Genomic DNA, 19,482 nt, shown 5'->3' on the forward strand with positions numbered 1-19,482 from the left:
CTGCTCTAATTAGAGAGAGAGATGACTCATGCTGGCCCTGGAGTGGGTCCAGAGGAGGTTCACAAGAATGGTCCCAGGAATGAAAGGCTTAACATACAAGGAATGTTTGAGTACTCTGGGTCTATGCTCAATGGAGTTTAGAAGGATGAGGGGGGATCTAGTTGAAACTTACAGAATACTGAAAGGCCTGAATAGAGTGGATGTTGGGAAGATGTTTCCATTAGCTGGAGAGACTAGGACCTGAGGGCACAGCCTTAGTATAAAGGGAAGCCCCTTCAGAACGGAGATAAGGAGAAACTTCTTCAGCCAGAGAGTGGTGAATCTATGGAACTCATTGGCCTCCATAACCTTTTGTGGCAGATTATTGGGTATATTTAAGACGGGGATAGATAGGTTCTTTATTGTCAAGGTGATCAAATGTTGCAGGGAGAATGGAGTTGAGAAACTTATCAGCCATGATTGAATGGTGAAGCAGACTCAATGGACCGAACGGCCTAATTTTTGCTCCTATGTCTCATGGTCTAACCTGAGTGTCACCACACCTGCAGGTGAGGAGAGGGGTCGAGAAGAAGAGTCCTTTTTGATAACCTCAGTCTGTGCTGGAATTGAACTCGTGCTGTTGTGTCACTCTGTATCGCAAACCAGCTGCCCAGCCAACTGTGCTGACCACTGCAGCAGCATTAGAAAAGCCTTACAATTCCTGGTCAGATGTAATGGTCCCATCTCCCCCAAAAACTGCCTCAAAGCCCCAGGAATTTATAGCTTAAAAAAAAACCTCAATGTATTAAACTATTTAAATGACACTAAAACAGTGTTGGAATTGAGTTTATTTTAACCCTGAGGAATAAATTTGCAAATCTCTGAAACATATCGGTGACTTGCTTATCCATCCAGATTTAATCATTGTGGTGTTTTCTGAAAATATAGTGGAACCTCAAATTTTTATCAGAATGGAATTGGAAGGGGAGACTGAAGCACATCTGCAAAAGGAAAAACATACGTCTACAATCCTGAACTGCCAATATGCCCTTACCTAGTAATCTGGACTCAGTCCAGAATCCCAAGTTATTGTTTTGGGAACATAGGTCGAATCCCACCATGGCAGATGATGAAATTTGAATTCATTAAAAATCTGGAATGAAAAAAAGATGCTAGCTCAAGGTAACCATGTGACCGTTACCAATTGTTGTAAAGACCCATGTGGTTCACTAATGTCCTTTAGAAAAAGAAATCTGCTGTCTTTACCTGATCTGCCCTACGTGTTACTCCAGACCCCCAGCAATGTGGTTGACTCTTAACTGCCCTCGGGGCAATTAGGAATGCACAATTGATTCTGGCCTAACCAGTGATGCCCTCACCCCATGAATGAACTTAAGTAAAAAAAATTCCCTCAAATGACTTCTTCTGATCTCACTTGACCTGACTTGCTGGGATACCTACACTCCATCTTGCCTCATTAAAAGAGTGTGAGGTTAGATCTAAAAGGACATGATGTTCTTGGATGATTTTCAGTCAAAATAAAAGTGATGCATTTAGTCATGATCGTAGAGGCTGTTAAACTTCTTGGGTGAAAAGTTTCTGCACCAGACTCTGTGTTTGTTTTCTCTTAGTTCAGGCACACAAGCTGTGCACCCCAGCAACTGGCTCAATGAACCGAAGGCCCTGTTCCTTTGTTGTTCTTAAAAGGCAGAGCACAGACTATACTCAACTAGCACGTGCTTGCAAAACAAAACCAACTGTCGATTGTAAAATGTGATTCTGTGACTGAGGAACATTTGCTGAATAATTCCGAGTGTAATAACATTTAGACCATCAATCAGTTTAAGATAGTCAGTTGAGTTCGTAATATGGCTCATTTACGTTTGTTAGAAGGAACATTCATTCAGATATGGGATCCACTTCCTACAAAGTAGAGGAATATGTTCAAGCCTTGCACCTTGAATTTCTAGAAAGCTTGGAGGACCTTTAGTTTCCTATTTCTTTCTCCAGGTTGACGCTTTAGCCGACTTGCCAACCAATCTATTTTTTCCTTTAGTTTCAGATATGATCATTTTGATGTTTTTTGTTTGCACTGATGTGCACAAGACTAAAAATGTAAGAAACACATTTCACTTTTCAACAATAGTCAAGTACTGCATTATATCTTGGAGCACAGTTTTTTTTTGAAGCAGTCCTCACAGGGAAGGAGACAATGGTGCTCAAAATTGTAAAGTACAGGTGTTAGCCCTAGTTTATCTAAAGATATAGATAAACTTCATAGAAAGAAGCTGGGAAAAATAATATAGCTGGATTTGTCCAACAGGTTCTTAGTAATGGAAGTTGACAAGGTAGAAAATACAAAGAGATGGTAACCTGAGCAGTCTAATGGAACAAGGAATATTTTGTCCTCCGCATGTACACTGTCATGTAGATCACTGGGTGAAGACAATATTTCCACAATCCAGAGATTGTAGGATAGAATTTCCTCCATGAAGATGTCACAAAGTTCCCTCCAGTGTGATAAAGACAAAATATTGTGGGTGCTTGAAATCTGAAATGAACACAGAATGCTGGAGATATTCAGCAGGTTTGGCTGCATCTATGGAGAGAGAAGCAGAGTTTATACCACAAAATTAGAGGTAAAGAAATTGCAGGGATGGAATAGGAGTTTGGGACGAAGTGGATTGTTCTTCGAGAGAGCTGCCACAGACTTGATGGACCAGTTGTTATCCCTTGGTGCTGTACTCTTTATGCAGGTTATAAGAATTCGACAGACTCTGATTGTTCTCTCCTGTGCAGATAATGATGCAGACAATTATTATTCATTCTGCATTGTTTAGCATTTGTTGATGCAGTCTTCTTGAGTGGTTTTGTTGAAATGTTACTGCTCTTGCAAAGCATCAAGATGCCCACAGACAAAGCACATAGGCTCCAACAAGCCTCCCTGTGGTCGTTGATGTCAGTCTAAAGGGTAACACATTTTAGATCTTTCCACATAATTTGTTCACAGGGATTTGAGGCTGGGACTGCAGCGTAAACTCAAGAAAAACCGTCGGTCCTTCTGAGCCGAAACAGAATCCTTTGGAGGAGCTTGTTAACGTGATCCTCCTTGTGGTTTTGCGGGGAAGAAACCTGTCTCGTATGGGGGTGTTGATGGTCCCTTTAAGAACTAGGATCCAATTTCTCGTTTTAAAATAAGTGTTGAATTCCAGTAAATAATCCGATAAATTGGAAGAGAACAAGACAATAGAGAAGAAAGATTCAATAAGTTAATTATTAAATTGAGTAGGATCCCAGGTGGTTTTCAGTGTAGTAGTTTAAGTTGAGAGTTTAGAACAAGCTGGAGTGAAGGAAACATCTCTTTTAGCAGAATTTGGTTAAAATTGAGTGTTGGCAAAAAATGTCAAAACTCCTCCTAATTCAATGAGTCTGTCAATTGTGAGTTGAATTTTTGGTGTAGCCAAGTCAAGGTGGGGGGAGAGAGGGAGGGAGGGAGGGAGAAGGTTTTACGTGCAAAACTCCACAGAATGTTAGAATGAAGTGTTCTGATCTGATGCTGGTACACCCATGTTGAAATGAGGCATTTGCAATCTGAGGAGATTTGAAGAGGCAACCTTGCTGCAAGTAAATTCAGCCTGTGGACAAATTACTGACTCGCCCTTAGACCAAGCAGTTAATTTTTCAAGTTTTGATAAGTGTCTGACTTAATGGTGTTGGGGGTGTAAATTTTAACAGGCATGGGATAGAAAATGGAGTTAGGACCTTTGATTGCAGGATAAATAGTTCTGTTCATTATATTTCTATTACCATTAATTTAACTGATTATTTAAGAGTCATTTTTCTACTTCACGTTCATTCGTTTTGGTGCAGTAAAATTCTGTTTTAAACCATGAACCGTGAAGGTTCCTCCTTTTCAGTAATTACCTGGACTTTCAAATTCTTAGAGAAAATAGAAACATTATTGATCACCTCTGCATTCACCTGCCCTGTCCACTTGCTGGTGCCATTAGATTACGTGAAGCAAATTGGTGTTGAGAGCAGAGAGCTGTGGGTACAAAACAGTGCTTCATGGACATAGTCAAGCATACAAAGAACAGTCTTTGAGAACTTCTTGTGCAATAAGCAGTTTTGGTCTTGGTTGTGAAGCCGTCAGCTCTTCTGTAATTGCACAATCCTGCAGAATGGGAGTGCTTTTCAATTCAGTTAGCTTTGCGCTCGTTGATTTCTAACAATGTTGATCACTTTTGTAGGGGTCACAATCAGAGGATGGAATTCCTTGGTGATTCTATAATGCAGTTGGTAGCCACTGAGTACTTATTCATCCACTTCCCTGACCATCATGAAGGCCATTTAACGGTGAGACGCAATTGCTTACTCATTAAATTAACATTGTGTTTGAGAGTTCATTGTTTTTATTGGCCCTCAAAGAATTAACATTTTTATGAATGTGCTATTACAGATGATGTATTGAAATGATTTGTAAGGATTTTTCAGTAATTTTATCTTTGTATTTGGCCATGGGATATAAGCATCACTGGCTAGTCCAGCGTATGTTACCCATCCCTTTTTTCCTCTTGAGAAGGTGGTGATGAGCCACCTTCTTGAGTGTCTGTTGACTTTTCTGCAGCTGTCTGGTACAACTGCAGCTCAAGAGAGTGGAGCAGCCTGTCAGTGCGGGCCAAAGGCCCACCTCTCCTCTGTTGTGGCCTACGTTATACACAGGGTGTGCCCATTCAAAGGATGGGAGCAGTGAGGGGAAAGCTGGAATGCCCTGGATGGTAGGAAGTAGAAATTGTGAAAGTCACTTGACCTTGACAACCATTTTAAACAGCCTTGCCAATGTCCATTTTTAATTGAAAGGCCCTTCTGAAAAATTAGATCTGATCTCAATCCATGTGTGAAGCTATGAATAGGACATCCCTCCACTGGGCATGATATTCCCTAATGGGTGAACCAGACGGGTCTTTATGATGATCCATTAGTTTCATAGTTGCGATTATTGAAACTAGGGTTACAGTCCACGTTTATCCTTTTAATTGCTATGGTTGGACTTGAATGTGTGGCCTCGGACATAATTCTCAGTCTTGGATTACTCATCTGATGACATTACCGTAGTTCCACTGTGTCTCCAGTGTGAACTTCTATTTTACATCAATAAGGGTAAAGCAGTACAGATGCTGGAGACCTAAACCAAGAGCAAGATATCTGGGAATACTCACCAGGTCTTGCAGGATCTGCGGAGGGAGAGAGTGATACACCAATTGGCTGAACTTATTCTGTCATTGCACAACTTCTCCCTTTGCTCCATTCACTGTCCCTATGAAATATAATGCCTACCCTTTCCTGGATCTTTACTTCTGTCTCCATTCCGATGCCTCCCAATCTGCTAAGAGCTTTTAGCCCTTTGACGTTAATTTTTAAAACATATTTCTTAGTCATTGCAGCACAGATGGAGACCATTCATCCAAAATGGCTGTGCTGATGCTCTGTGGAACAACCTATTCAGTGCCATTGACCTGCTCTGTCCCCAAAAGTCTGCAAGTGCCCAGTACAGTATGAAGATCCAGTGATGTTTAGAAAGGCCATTAGCACCTACAACACACATCCGACAGCGGTTCAAGGAGGAGGTTCAACATCACCTCATGGGGGAATTGAGAATTGTCAATAAACATTTGCCTTGCCAGCAATGCCCACATTCCATGAACCAATACAAGAAAACAATTGAACAGAGTAGAAGGAACTGTTCGAAGGAAGAATGATTTGTGACTTTTTTTTTTTGTAGCTGTTGCGAAGTTCCCTGGTCAATAATCGTACTCAAGCCAAAGTGGCAGAAGAACTGGGCATGCAGGACTTTGCCATCACAAATGATAAAACCAAAAGGCCTGTTGCTCTTCGCACCAAGACTCTGGCTGACCTTTTAGAATGTGAGTGCATGCTCCCTGTTGTGTAACACTTTGTCTAGTTTTGTAATCATATGACCATCTGAATCAGGAGTAGGTCACTCAGCTCTTTGAGCTCATCTGCAATTCATGACTGATTTGACTAAGCCTAATAATCTTTTCAACCACTTGCTTATCGAGAATCCATTTACTTCTGCCTTAAAAATCTTAAAAGACCACATTTTTAAGAATAATTGTTTCAAAGACTCATGACCACCTATATTGACTGAGCAGAGGTGTTCAGCAAAATGGTCACCCACTGTGTTTCGTCTCCCCAGTGGAGAGGAGACCAAATTGTGAGCAGCAAATACAGTAGACTAGATTGAGTGAAGTGCAGATCAAGTGTCGCTTCACCTGTAAGATGTGTCTGGAGCTTTGGATTGTGAGGAGGAAGGAAGTAACCAGCACATGTTACACCTCCTGCGATTGCATGGGAAGTTGCCATGGGTGCGTGTTGGGAGTGGGCGAGGAGTGGACCAGGATGTACTGAAGGGAACACTCCATGTACAGTGCTGACAAAGGAGGGAAGGGGAATATGCGTCTGCTGGTGGCATCCTGCTTGCTGTTTGTGTTGTAACTTTGAAAGTATTTTTAGAATGCAGTGTATTAGATAGTTCAGATCAAATTAATTATTTGAAACTAGAGAATGACTGTTAAAAATGTATCATTGCTCAAGTATAATTTTAATGCATATTTTTTAGCATTCATAGCTGCACTTTACATTGACCAGGATTTGGACTACGTCCGCACTTTCATGAATGTATGTTTCTTCCCGCGATTAAAGGTCAGTGCATACTACCTCACACACTTCGGTGTAAAATTATTCATCAAGAATCTGTACTTTGGACACCATCACTGATCCAGGTGCAAATTGAACTCTGTATTGTGCTCATAGATTAAGCTCAAGTTTCTGCAAAATCGGTTGCATATTGCCCACATAAGATGTTCCATGAGCCAGTGTAGCTGGTTAATGATTTTCCATAGATCCACAGAATCCCTACAGTGTGGAAACAGGCCCTTTGGCCCAACAAGTCCACACCGACCCTTGGAGCATCCCACCCAGACCCATCCCCTTATAATCCACCTAAGCTACACATCCCTGAATACTATGGGCAATTTAGCATGGCCAATCCACCCTAACCTGCTCATCTTTGGACTGTGGGAGGAAACCGGAGCACCCGGAGGAAACCCACACAGACTCGGGGAGAACTTGCAAACTCCACACAGACAGCTGCCCTATGAATGTGACTTTTTTCAAATATTCACATTGTTTTAAAGAATGGTAACCTCGTGCAGTTTGATAACAGAAATTCTATCACTCAAAAAATAAGCTTGTACAAACAGTGTTGATTCCACTTCCTGTGATTTTAAGGAACCTGGTTTTAAAATGCGATAGTGATCCACTTAGCAAGTTACATTGGTGTGATCAATTTCTGAATAATCTAAAGGTTTTAAATTCTTTGAACACATACCTTTTAGTGTTCTTGCACCTTTATAAAGTTTAATTTGAAGAGCTTCCTCGAAGAGCCATGAGCTGGTGCAATAGCAGAATTTCTAGTGGTGCTCAGTTTGACCTGAGATTTTGAATGAAGGCCTGGCTTTTGACACAATGACCCATATCTTCCTGTCCCCACATGACTACACTTCAGAAATACTTCACAGGTCTTAAAACCTTTTGGATGCTATGAGATTATGGAAGGCAGTATATAAAATGCAAGTTCTTTTTAAATTTTTCCATGTATCATTGTGCTTTTTATATTTGTTTAGCATTCTTTGTGCCTGTGTTCACAGACAGGGGATGTGTGAGATTTTATAAAGTCAGTGGCAGGCTGAGCTGTACTTCACTGCACTAACACCATTGGAATGTAAAAGCACAAGTTTCAGCGCTCAAAGTTTAAGGCTTAACTGAAGTAATTATATGTGCAGAGTCTATAGTTTAGTCAAATAACATGCACAGGCTTTAATTTTTAACGGCTTTTTCTCTTTTATATTGGTGCAGGAGTTTATCCTGAACCAGGATTGGAATGACCCTAAATCTCAGCTGCAGCAGTGCTGCCTGACTCTTCGGACAGAAGGCAAAGAGCCAGATATCCCTTTGTATAAGTGAGTTCCCGTGTGATGTGAATGAATTTTATTTTCTTTTGTTGCATGATATTCGTTGATTCGAAGCTAAGGAGTTATATCTTCTACACAAGTTACGGATTGTTTGCAGTGTTTCCCTTCCCTCCGATCTAATATAATTTAAAGGGTTTAAAATGATGGTTATATCTACATTGGTATTAAATTACTTCTAACTGGAACCCTTTTGCGCAGCCATTTTACTGTGACATCCTATGATAATATTACAATAAATAGCCTTTATGGGTCACGTGTTTTTTTCTCATTGACAATGCTACTGCAAGAAAGATATGATTACAAAGTATGGTGCGGAAAGCACAAACAAAATTGTTTGTCAGTATTTAAGAGTCATACAGCACAGAAATAGACCCTTCAGTCCAACAAGTCCATGCCAAACATAATCCCAAACTAAACTAGTACCACCTGACTGCTCCTGGCCCATATCCCTCCAAACCTTTTCTATTCATGTGTCCATCCAAATGTCTTAAGCGCTGTAATTGTACCTGCATCCACCACTTCCTCAAAGTTCATTCCACACGCAAACCACCCTGTATAAAAAAAACTTTGCTTCTAATGTCTTTTTTAAATCTCTCTCCTCTCGCCTTAAAAATGTGCCCCGTATTCTTGAAATTCCCCTTAAAACTAGCATCAACTCTATCTATACCTCTCGTTATTTTATAAACTTCTATCAGGTTACCTGTCAACCTCCTACACTGCAGTGAAAAAAGTTCCAGTCTATCCAGTCTTTCCTTATAACTCAAACCTTCCATACCTGGCAATATCCTGGTGGATCTCTTCTGAACCCTCTCCAGCATGATAATATCTTTCCTATAACTGGGTGACCAGAACTGGACACTGTATTCCAGGAGAAGCCCCACCAATGTCCTGTACAACCTCAACATAACATCCCAACTCCTATACTCAAAGGACAGTTGTTAGAATACCAATTACTATAAGTGAATCAACAAGGAGGAATGAAGCAATGGGTGTATTTTTTTTCCCTCATTAACGTCTTGTTGGGGTCATTAATGGGGAATCAACGTGCTCCACATTGGGAAAGACGGATCAAGAGTAAACATTTTTCTTGAAACCAAGTTGGCACTGAACAAGTTAACAAAAGAAATGAAAACAAAAGGCTGTGGATGTTGGAAATCTGAAACAAACACAGAGAGCGCTGAATAAAGTCAGCACATCTGGCAGCATCTGTGGCGCAAGGAACTAAATAAATGATTTTTAAATCTTTACAGTACAACATGAGGGAATTTAACATGCTGCCAGTTTTTAGTTTGAAGGGCAAATGGTTGGCCAAACCATGTGGAATTTTGAAGAAGGAAAAGAGCACAAAACTGTGAATGCTGGAAGTCTGAAACAAAAACCGAAACTGTTAGAGAAACTCCAGGTCTTGCAGCATCTTGGAGAGAAGGCAGAGTTAACGTTTCAGGCTTGGTGATGATGCTGCCAGACCTCCTGGGTTTCTCCAGCAATTTCTGCTTTTGTTTGGAATTTTGAAGTACCTGATTAGGGCCAACCTTCCATTTTCTTCCTCCCATGAAATTGAGACCAGCACAAAAAAAGGTCTTGCTAACTTTATCCTAACTCCTGTTAACCCATTAACCCCTGTTGGTTAAGCTAATTCAGCTCCCTATATCAGTTTTAAAATAAAGTTCACCCAGGGCTTTGTCCCCCTCTCAACCACCCCGGGCCACCACCTTTCTGAGAATTGCAAGCTGTTTAAAACTGGCCCCTTGCACATTCCTGATTTTAATTGCTCCATCATCAGCAACCATGTGCTCAGCTCTGAGGTTTTAATAAAAACCTAAAGAACTGTGGGTGCTGTAAATCAGATAACAATGTCCACTATAAACCCACCGACTGCCTCAACTATCTGGACCATACGTCGCTGCACCCTGTTTCCTGTAAAGGCTCCGATCCAGTCTCCCAATTCCTCTGTCTTTGTCACGTGGGTTCCGATGAGGCCAACTTTGACAAGGGAGCCTCCAAAGTGTATACCTTCTATGTGAACCGAGGATTCCCCAACACCGTTGTTGACAGGACCCTCAACCAGGTCCAACCCATCTCTTGCACTTCCGCCTCACCCCCTATCTTCCCTCCCACAACAGTGATAGTGTTCCCCGTGTCCTTAGCTATCATCCTGCCAGCCTCCACATCCAGAAGATCATCAGCTGCCATTTTTCCCGCCACCTCCAGTGAGATGCCACCATTAGACACCTGTTCCCCTCCCCTCCCATGTCTGCCTTCTGCAGGGACCATTCCCTCCAGGACACCCTGGTCCACTCTTCCTTGACTCCCAACAAACCCCCACAGCACCTTCCCCTGCAACTGCCTAAGGTGTAACACCTGTCCATTTACCTCCTCCCTCCTCAGTATCCAAGGGCTTCTAGGTCAAACCGCACTTTACCTGCACTTCACACAATCTGGTCTACTGCATTCGCTACTCACAACGTGGTCTCCCCACAATGTGGGGAAATGCAGCATAGACTGGGTGACTGCTTCACAGAGCATCTATGTTTTGCCCATAAAAAAGACCCTGAGCTTCTAGTTGCCTGCCACTTCAACACACCACCGTGTTCCCTGGCCAAAATCTCTGTCTCAGGCTTACCACAGAGTTCCAGTGAAGCTCAGTGCAAGCTGCAAGAACAGTACCTCATTTTCCACTTAGAGACCCTAAAGTCCTCTGGACTCAATATGGACTTAAAAAAAAATTTAAGGCCTGAACACTCCCATGTCCTAGCCCCTGACTCCACACACCAAGCCTTGTTATCTCACAGTCTGCCATTACACACTACTTATTGCTAGCCACTAACAGTCCCCATTAACAGCTATTCACTCTCCCAGCCTGATCATTATCCAATCCTTTGCCTGTGCAACTGATTTCTCTCTCTTGGGCCTTATCCCCACCTACCATTTACTCCTTATCGTCTCCCCCCACCCATTCTTCTGGATATAAACCAACATTTCCTAACTACCATCAGTTCTGAGGAAGGGTCACCAGTCCCAAAATGTTAACTCTGATTTCTCTTCACAGATGCTGCCAGACCTGCTGAGCTTTTCCAGCAACTTCTGAGGTTTTAATCTCTGGAATTTCCTGTATAAACCTTATCTTTAAAAGCTTTTAACCTCCTTAAAGTCTTAGAGCATAGAACAGTACAGAAAAGAAACAGGTCCATCAGCCTACAGCTTGTGGTGCAACGGTAGCATGTCTGACTCCAGATCAGAAGGTTGCGTGTTCAAATCTCTCCAGGTTCATGGTGTTTGGCAGCAGTATAAAGCTCCTGATTTATATCGGGTCAGAGCTTGTTGTCTGGGGATGCTGCTTGATCATGTTGTTCCTATTCAGCAGCTTTCAAATACGTGTGATGTTTTCCTATCAGTTTTAGGCACAGTAGCTCTGTGGTTAGCACTACTGCCTCGCAGCACCAGGGACCCAGGTTCGATTCCACCCTCAGGCGACTGTGTGGAGTTTGCACATTCTCCCCGTGTCTGCCTGGGTTTCCTCCGGGTGGTCCGGTTACCTCCCACGGTCCAAAGATGTGCAGGTTAGGTGGATTGGCCATGCTAAACTGCCCGTAGTGTTCAGGGATGTGTAGGTTAAGTGGGTTATAGGGGATAGGTCTGGGTGGGATGCTCTGAGGGTCGGTTTGGACTTGTTGGGCCAAAGGGCCTGTTTCCACACTGTAGGGATTCTGTGATAAACTAATCCTATCTACCTACACATGGTCCATATCCCTCTATTCCCAACCTGTTCATGTGTCTGTCTAAACACTTGTTAAACATTGCTATTGTATCTGTTTCTACCACCTCCCTGCCAGTGTGTTCCATGCACCGACCACCCTCTGTGTAAAATTTTCCCTTTTCACCTTAAACTAATGCCGCCTTGGTTTTGATATTTCCACCTAGGGTAGGAGACTGACTGTCCATGCTTCACAATTTTATCTTCTTCAGATAAAGTTTTTGCTCTCTTGCCTTAATATCCTTTGTTCTGACTCTGTCACACATTGTTTGATAATGCTCTTGTTTGTTTGCTACATTATATATGTATAACATATAAAAATAAAGGTGGTCTATAAATGCACGGTAACAACAGTGTGTACCATCTACAAAATGCACTGTCGGAACTCACTAAGGCTTCCAAACTCATGATCTCTACCATCTAGAAGGACAAGGAAGACATGGAAAGCAGGTACAAGGGAATGCCACAACCTCTAATTCTCCCTCCAAACCACTCACCATCCTAAATTGCAAATAAAACACCATTCTTTCAGTGTTACTGGATCAGAATCCTGGAACCCCTTCCCTACTAGCACTGTTGGTGTCTTTAAACCTCGAGGATTGTACTGGATTTAGAAAGTAACTCACCACCCGCTTCTCCAGAGCAATTAGGGATGAGTAACAAATGCTGGCCCAACCGACGATATCAACATCCTATGAGTGAATAAAACCAAAGGGTTGATAATGCAGGAAAGTGGCATTGATGTTGATTGTCAGCCATGATCTAATCAAATGGTGGAGTAGACCCAGTGGGCTGAACAGCTACTCCTGTTCCGAAGTCAGGATGGTGAGTGGACTGGAAGGAACTTTGCAACTGGTGGTATTGCTGTGTATCTGCTGTCCTTATTATGAAGGCTAGAATTTAGTGGTTTGGAAAGTGTTGAAGTAGTTTTAGAGAGATGCTGCAGTGTATGTTGCTGCCACTGTGCGTTAGTCATGAATGGAGTAAATGTTTAAAGTGGTGGTTGGGTACTTATCAAGCAGGATAAGTTTGTCTTGGGTGGTATCAAGTTTCTTGAGTGTTGTTGGAGTTTCATACTTCCAGACAAGTAGGGAATATTCCATCACACTCCTGACCTGTGCCTTATAGATGGTGGACAGGCTCTGGGGAGTCAGAACTTGAGTTGCTCACCACAGAATTCCTGGTCCCTGACCTGATCTTGTATACATAGCATTTATTTGGCTAGTCCAGTTCAGTTTTTGGGTGCCAAAAGGAAGTTAATAGTGGAGGGCTTTATAATGGTAATGCCATTAAATATCAAGGGGTGATGTTTAGATTCTCTCGATTTGTAGATGGTCATTACCTCCCACTTGTGTGATGCAAACACAAATGTTGTTCACCACTTATCAGCTCAAAGCTGAATATTGTCTAGGTCTTGCTGTCCATATTCACAAGGCTGCTTCAGTATCTGAGGAGTTGTGAATGGTGCTGAACATCCCCACTTCTGACCCTAAGGTCATTGATGAAGCAGCTGAAGATGGTTGGGCCTGGGCACTATCCTGAAGATTTTCTGCAGTGATTGCCTGTGACTGAGATGATTGATCTCCAACAACCTCCAACTGTCTTCCTTTTGGGCTAGATGTCACTCCAGCCATTGGAGAGTTTTGCCTTGATTCCTATTGATTTAAGGTTTGCAAAGGCTCCGAACTCTGTCAAATGCTGACTTCATATTAAGGGTAGGCACTTTCTCCCTGCCTGTTGAACTAAGGTGTTTTGTCCTTGTTTTGATAAAGGCTATTGTAATATAGAGTTGTTAGGATATGATAAGATTAATGCCAAGGAGTGCATTAAGCATCACCTGATATGATGATGTCACGGGGAGTTCTGGAGCCTGAAGGAGCAAGACACAATATCAGGAGTCTTCCTCATAGTGTCAGCAATGATGTCAGTCATGCACATGTTACTTGTATCTGGTTGGGATCATGCAATAAACAACATCTTGTTTTAGACAAGAACGTCTTCTAGTTTGCTACCAATAACTTGACCGGGTGGGTCCTTTAGATCTCTACACCTCATTGTTGGCCAAAGATAACAGGAGAGCCTCCTACCTATGTATCTTCAGATATTGCCATCGAATTTTATTTGTATGATTGGTTGAATTTCCTATATACCAAAGCTGACGACAGACCTGAAGCACAAACGTGTTGAAATTCCATTGTCAATCTTGAATCCACAAACTCTTAACTTGAGGGTTGAGAATGTTACCAAATGAGCTACACTGAGGAGCTGGAGGAGCACAGCAGGTCAGGCAGCATCAGAGGAGCAGGAGAGTCTACATTTGAGGTTTACACCCTTCATCAGTAATAGCCCAGACCTGATTGACTCTGACTCCAGTTCTTGCTATCTTCTTACCAAATGAGCTAAACTGACATCTGAAGTATTTTATGCTTAATTTGTGTGATCCTCACATAAACAAAGGAACATGTCCCCAAAGTGTACTTGTGTAATGGCCAGAGAAACTTTAAAATACCATATGCATTCTGTTGTCATCTTTAATGATGACAAAACCTCTTCTCACAAATGTCATGTTTCAAATCTTCTCTTTTGTGCTTCTGTTAAGTTATAAATGTATTGAAGAATGAGCACTTTCTTCATTGATAGGGGAAAACCCATCCCTTTAACCTTCGCTATTCACTTGTTTCTCATGTCCATGTGTTCATCCGTCAGTTTTAATATCCAGCAGAATATTTCAGGCTCTGAAATAATACATACTTTGATTTTCCTGTCTGTTGTTCTGTAGCCTGATGACTGTGGGATGGGATTTTTTAAATGCTTAAATTGTGTTATAATTAAATTGAGGATGGCATTTATTTTGCCATTCCACTTAATTTTTAGAATGCCTTGATACATTAGTGACCTGGTGTGACGATGATCAAGTACAACGGGAGGTCAGACAACAAGTAGATTTTTCAGATTGCATTATGACCTCGTATATTGTTGTCCACTTATGACACTTATTTTGGCGATTAGTTATATTTGTTCAGAATGATGTGATGTAAGTTGTGAGATTTATATGTTTATAGATTTATCAATCTAATTTACTTCAGAATTTGGATTTTGAACTAGTGGCATGTGGGTTTAGTCTGTGTATGGAGGGTGGTTAATAATTAGCATGTCAGTCTTTCTGAAGACATGATTTTTAAACTAATATGTGTGTGAGAACAGCTCCTGGACATAAAGGGAATTTGTTCGCATTCAGAGTTTTTATAATCAGAGAGTAAACATTGAGAGTCATTAACTTGCTTTTAGAACTTAGAATTAGAATTCAGTATCCCTACAGTGTGGAAGACTATTCGGCCCATCAAGTCCACACCAGCCCTCTGAAGACCATTCCACCCCATTCCTGTAGCCCTGCATTTCCCATGGCTAACCCACCTAGACTGCATATCTCTATGCAGTCTCTAAAGACCCACATCTTTGGATTGTGGGAGGGAACTGGAGGAAACCCAACGCAGACACTGAGAACGTGCAAACTCCACACAGACAATCACCAGAGGGTGGAATTGAACCTGGGTCCCAGCTACTGAGGTAGCAGTGCCAACCACTGAGTCACTATGCTGCCCATGCTAATATTTCATGTGGCCATTCAATTGAACAAGTGTGTTTGCATCGAGGTAAGATGGTTTAGAAGCATCAGGAATTGGTTTTTTTTTTTTTTATTTTTGCTTGGAGTTAAGAACCATAGATGGAAAGCTTTTGGTTCCATTTCATGGAAGACCCAGTAAATTTCTCTATAAAAACCATACCTTTTTATTTTCTGTATTTTTGATTATAGATGGAAATGGGGGAAGAACTGATTGAAAACCAAGGATTATGGAAGGAACAGCTTCACTTTTTGTTTTAAAAACAAGTTTCTGAAATTCATTGAATATTATGTTTGTACTGCTGCTTTGTTCAAGCAGTGGGGGAGGCTGTTGTAGATGAACTGGCATCAGTGGGTGTATACAAAATGAGATTCACCTAGTAATAGGTGGCTAATTGTTCTGTGGAGTTGAGATCAGTTGTGGATGTTAAAGGCCTTCAGCCTGACTGCACCTATCTGAACTATTGGCTCTTGGGGGTAGTTGAACATCTTGCAGGTATGATTGATACTGCCAGAAGCCTTCGGACTGCTTTTTAAAAAAAAAAATCCAGGTGGTGTGTCTCTTTCTGTCCAGTTAAGAGTTATCAAGCTGTTGTTTTTAACCAATAAGTCAGAGTCTTTATAATGTGTGAACTAATTGCTGCATGCCATGTTTGGAAAGAACTGAAGGGTTTGGGAAACCAAAGGAGCGCCTCCATCGAATGTGAAGGAGTGGCACCATTGAACTACTTCCCCAGTTTTTCTTCCAACTATAACACCAAATTTTTTTTTTTTTTTTGGTCTGGCTGTGTGTGCATAGAAGGAGTTTTAAAGAGGTTAGAGTTTTAATGCATAAAGCTGTGTGGTGACAGTTTATAGTTATTTACCTGTGGTTAGAATATATTTATTAGTAATAAATCATAGCTGTTGAGTACAGAAACCTGGTCTGTGTTTTCTGTTAACCTGGATCTATCTCGTAGATAAAATGAGAACTTTGCACGATTTTATAGAATTTTTAACTTCTGTGATGACCTTGGGAATAGCAGCCTATAATTTCCAATGGGCTACTCCAATGAGATGTGAAACTGGGAAAAGAATTATTGCAGAACAGTGAGGATATAGGCTAAAAGAAAACAAATTACTAGAGAAAATCAGCAGGTCTAGCAGTACTTATGGAGAGAGACTCAGAGTTAACATTTCCGGTCCTATAAGACTCCTATTCAGAGCTACCTCAGTGGAAGGATTTTAGTTTGAAAATTCTGAATCCGAAATGTTTGGTCAGAAAACTGGGCTACTTGAAGCTAAGAAAGTTTGAGCTCAGTTGTATGTCTATAAAGGAAAACGCTATCAAGACTCTCAAGACTGAAAATTGAAAGAGAAACACTTATGTCAAACCTATGGATATGAAAGAGAAGGGAATTTTCTCTCTGGTATTTGAGTACTGTAAAGAACTATGTTAGGAATAAATGGGACTTTGTTTTACCATGTGTTTCAAAATCTTGCAAATCTTGCAAATTGTGTTATTTGTGAACAGCTTGGTTTGCTGTATTTTTCATTTCATTTTTTCATGATGAACTTCTGTTTTACTGGTAAAATCAAATCTGCATGCTAATGTTTCAGTGAAAGACCACCTTATTACATTAAGAAAAAAGTTATATCAAGCCAAATTTCAGATTAGGGTCTGACTTGTATTGTAATAACATCAGCTGACAATATGACAGTAGGTGAAATTGTTATTTCAAATAGGAATATACTTGTACTGCCACAAACAAACCAAATATCAAACATGACTCGATGAATGTCATTTTCCAAAATCTGTATTTTCTATTTATGGGATGTGAGTGTAATTGCTAAGTCAAGCATTAATTGTGTACAGCTGAGTGGTTTGTAAGACTATTTCAGAGGACACTTAACAACAGGCAACCAAATTTCTGAGAATCTGGAGTTACATTTGGGGAAGACCAATTAAGAACAGCAGATCATCCTCCCTGAAGGACACTATTGAACCAGATGAGTTTTTTTTTTTTAACAACACATTGCAGTGTGATAATTTGGTCGTTTCATGGCTGCCTTTATTGAGATGATTGTTTTTATTCCAGATTTAGTTAGTTAGTTGAATTTAAGTTCCCCAGCTGTACTCCTGCCTCCAGATTCTGAAGAGCACGCCTTTGGTTGTTAGTCTGGTTACATATCCACTCTGCTGCAATCGTTGCTAACATCTGTTGCAGTTAGATTTGTGGCACTGGAGGGTTTAATTATGTGAGAATTTTGTTACTCTTCTGAGGTTTGTAACAAATGAAAACTCAGATCCGTTCATGCTGTGGAAATGAAAACTCTTAAAGTTAGTTTTGAACAGTTGCAATGATAAGCTCAAGAAGTGATTTTACATGACCACCAATAGCTGACAATATTTGAGACTGCAGTGTGTTGAAACTCTTTTTGTTTTCTTCTGTAAGGATTCTTCAGACAGTGGGACCATCCCATGCCAGAACGTACACTGTGGCTGTATATTTCAAAGGAGAGAGGATTGGTTGCGGCACAGGTCCAAGGTACAGTGGTCTTTCTGATTACGGTGGCATTATTTTAAGAGTCATTTGTGTAATAATTCTTGATGAGCTATCCTGGCAAATAGGAAAGTGAGCACCCCCATGTAATATTTCAAGAACACAAGGATAGAACTGGAGCCAATCTTTACTTAGCCTTTCATTTACGAAATGAAACATTATGTGCATGTATCCAACTCACTTGCACTCTGGTGTCTGTCACTCTGTAACCCTGCTGTTTGCCTATGATCTGCACATAATTGAGCACACTTGATGTACAATTAACACCAATTTAATAAACTGCAAAATTGAAACATGACTAATAATGGGTCTGCACACATGCCGATGTCTAAAATAAGTGCACGAGTAGGCCATTCAGCCCCTCAAGTTTGCACCAACATTTAATAAAATCCTAGCTGGTTTGATGGTGGCCTCAAATTCTCATTTTCACCTACTCCCAACATCCTTTGATTCCCTTGTTAGTTAATAACATATCAGCTTCTCCGTTTAAAGTGCTCAATGACACTTGTCTTCACTGGTCCCTGGGGAGCAAAGCTCAAAGACCTACGACCCTCTGAAAGAAAAGAAGTCGTCCTGTTAATTGGGCGAGGCCTTTTTTTTTCATTTATTTCAGTGGGATGCAGCTGCAGGACTGCCATTTGTTCCATCCCTAGGTTGGCTGCCCAGTCCATTTCAGGGGGCAACTAAGAGTTAGCCACATTGCTGTGGGTTTGGAGTCACATGTAGTCCAGACCAGGTAAGGATGGCAGATTTCTTCCCTAAAGGGCGTTAGTGAACCAGTTGCTGTTTTTTATGGCAATCAACAGTGGTAACATGTTTAATTCTGGATTTTATTGAATTTCAAATTCTACCATCTATCATAGTGGGATTCGAAACAACATCCGCAGAAAATTAGCGGAAGTTTGAATTACTAGTTCAGTGATATTACCATTATGTGACCACCCCTCCTTAACAGTAACCTCTAGTTCTAGTCATAGATAGTCATAAGAGTCGTACAGCATGGAAACAGACTCTTCAGTCTGACCACGTCCCCAAACTACACTAGTCCCATCGGCCTATGCTTGGCCCATGTTCCTCCAAACCTTTCCTCTTAATGAACACATCCAGATGTCTTTTAAATGTTGTAACTGTAACTGTACCTCAATCCACCACTTTCTCTGGCAGTTCATTCTACACACAAACCCGCTCTCTGTGTTTTAAAAAAAAAAAAAAGTTGCCCCTCGTCCTTTTTAAAATTTTCTCCTCTCACCTTAAAAATATGCCCCTTTTATATTTGAACTCCCCCACCCGAGGGAAAAGACTCTTGCTATTCGCCTTTCCTATGGCCCTTGTGATTTTATAAACCTCTAACGAAACATCCTCTCAGCACCTGCCTTGTCAGATCCCCTCAGGATCTTTTATGTTTCCTGGTATTCCCTCCTTAACGACACTATGAATCTAACTACACATGGACTGCAGCATTTTGAGAAAGCAGCACACCACTACCTTGAGATAACAAGGTGTAGAGCTGGATGAACACAGCAGGCCAAG

General features: G+C 41.2%; 1 protein-coding gene across 1 annotated transcript in view; it reads left to right on the forward strand.

Annotated features, from left to right (window-relative positions):
• Window positions 1-19,482, forward strand: part of drosha (drosha ribonuclease III) — a 149,193-nt gene that overhangs the window by 101,401 nt on the left and 28,310 nt on the right. Inside the window, exons 26-30 of the mRNA XM_048607409.1 lie at window positions 4,230-4,335; window positions 5,762-5,903; window positions 6,620-6,702; window positions 7,918-8,021; window positions 17,845-17,937. Coding sequence (XP_048463366.1) covers window positions 4,230-4,335; window positions 5,762-5,903; window positions 6,620-6,702; window positions 7,918-8,021; window positions 17,845-17,937 — 528 coding nt within the window. The remainder of the gene's footprint in view (window positions 1-4,229; window positions 4,336-5,761; window positions 5,904-6,619; window positions 6,703-7,917; window positions 8,022-17,844; window positions 17,938-19,482) is intronic.

Source organism: Rhincodon typus, chromosome 2, assembly GCF_021869965.1.
Source record: "Rhincodon typus isolate 14 chromosome 2, sRhiTyp1.1, whole genome shotgun sequence".
In the NCBI taxonomy this organism is placed as follows: Eukaryota; Metazoa; Chordata; class Chondrichthyes; order Orectolobiformes; family Rhincodontidae; genus Rhincodon; species Rhincodon typus.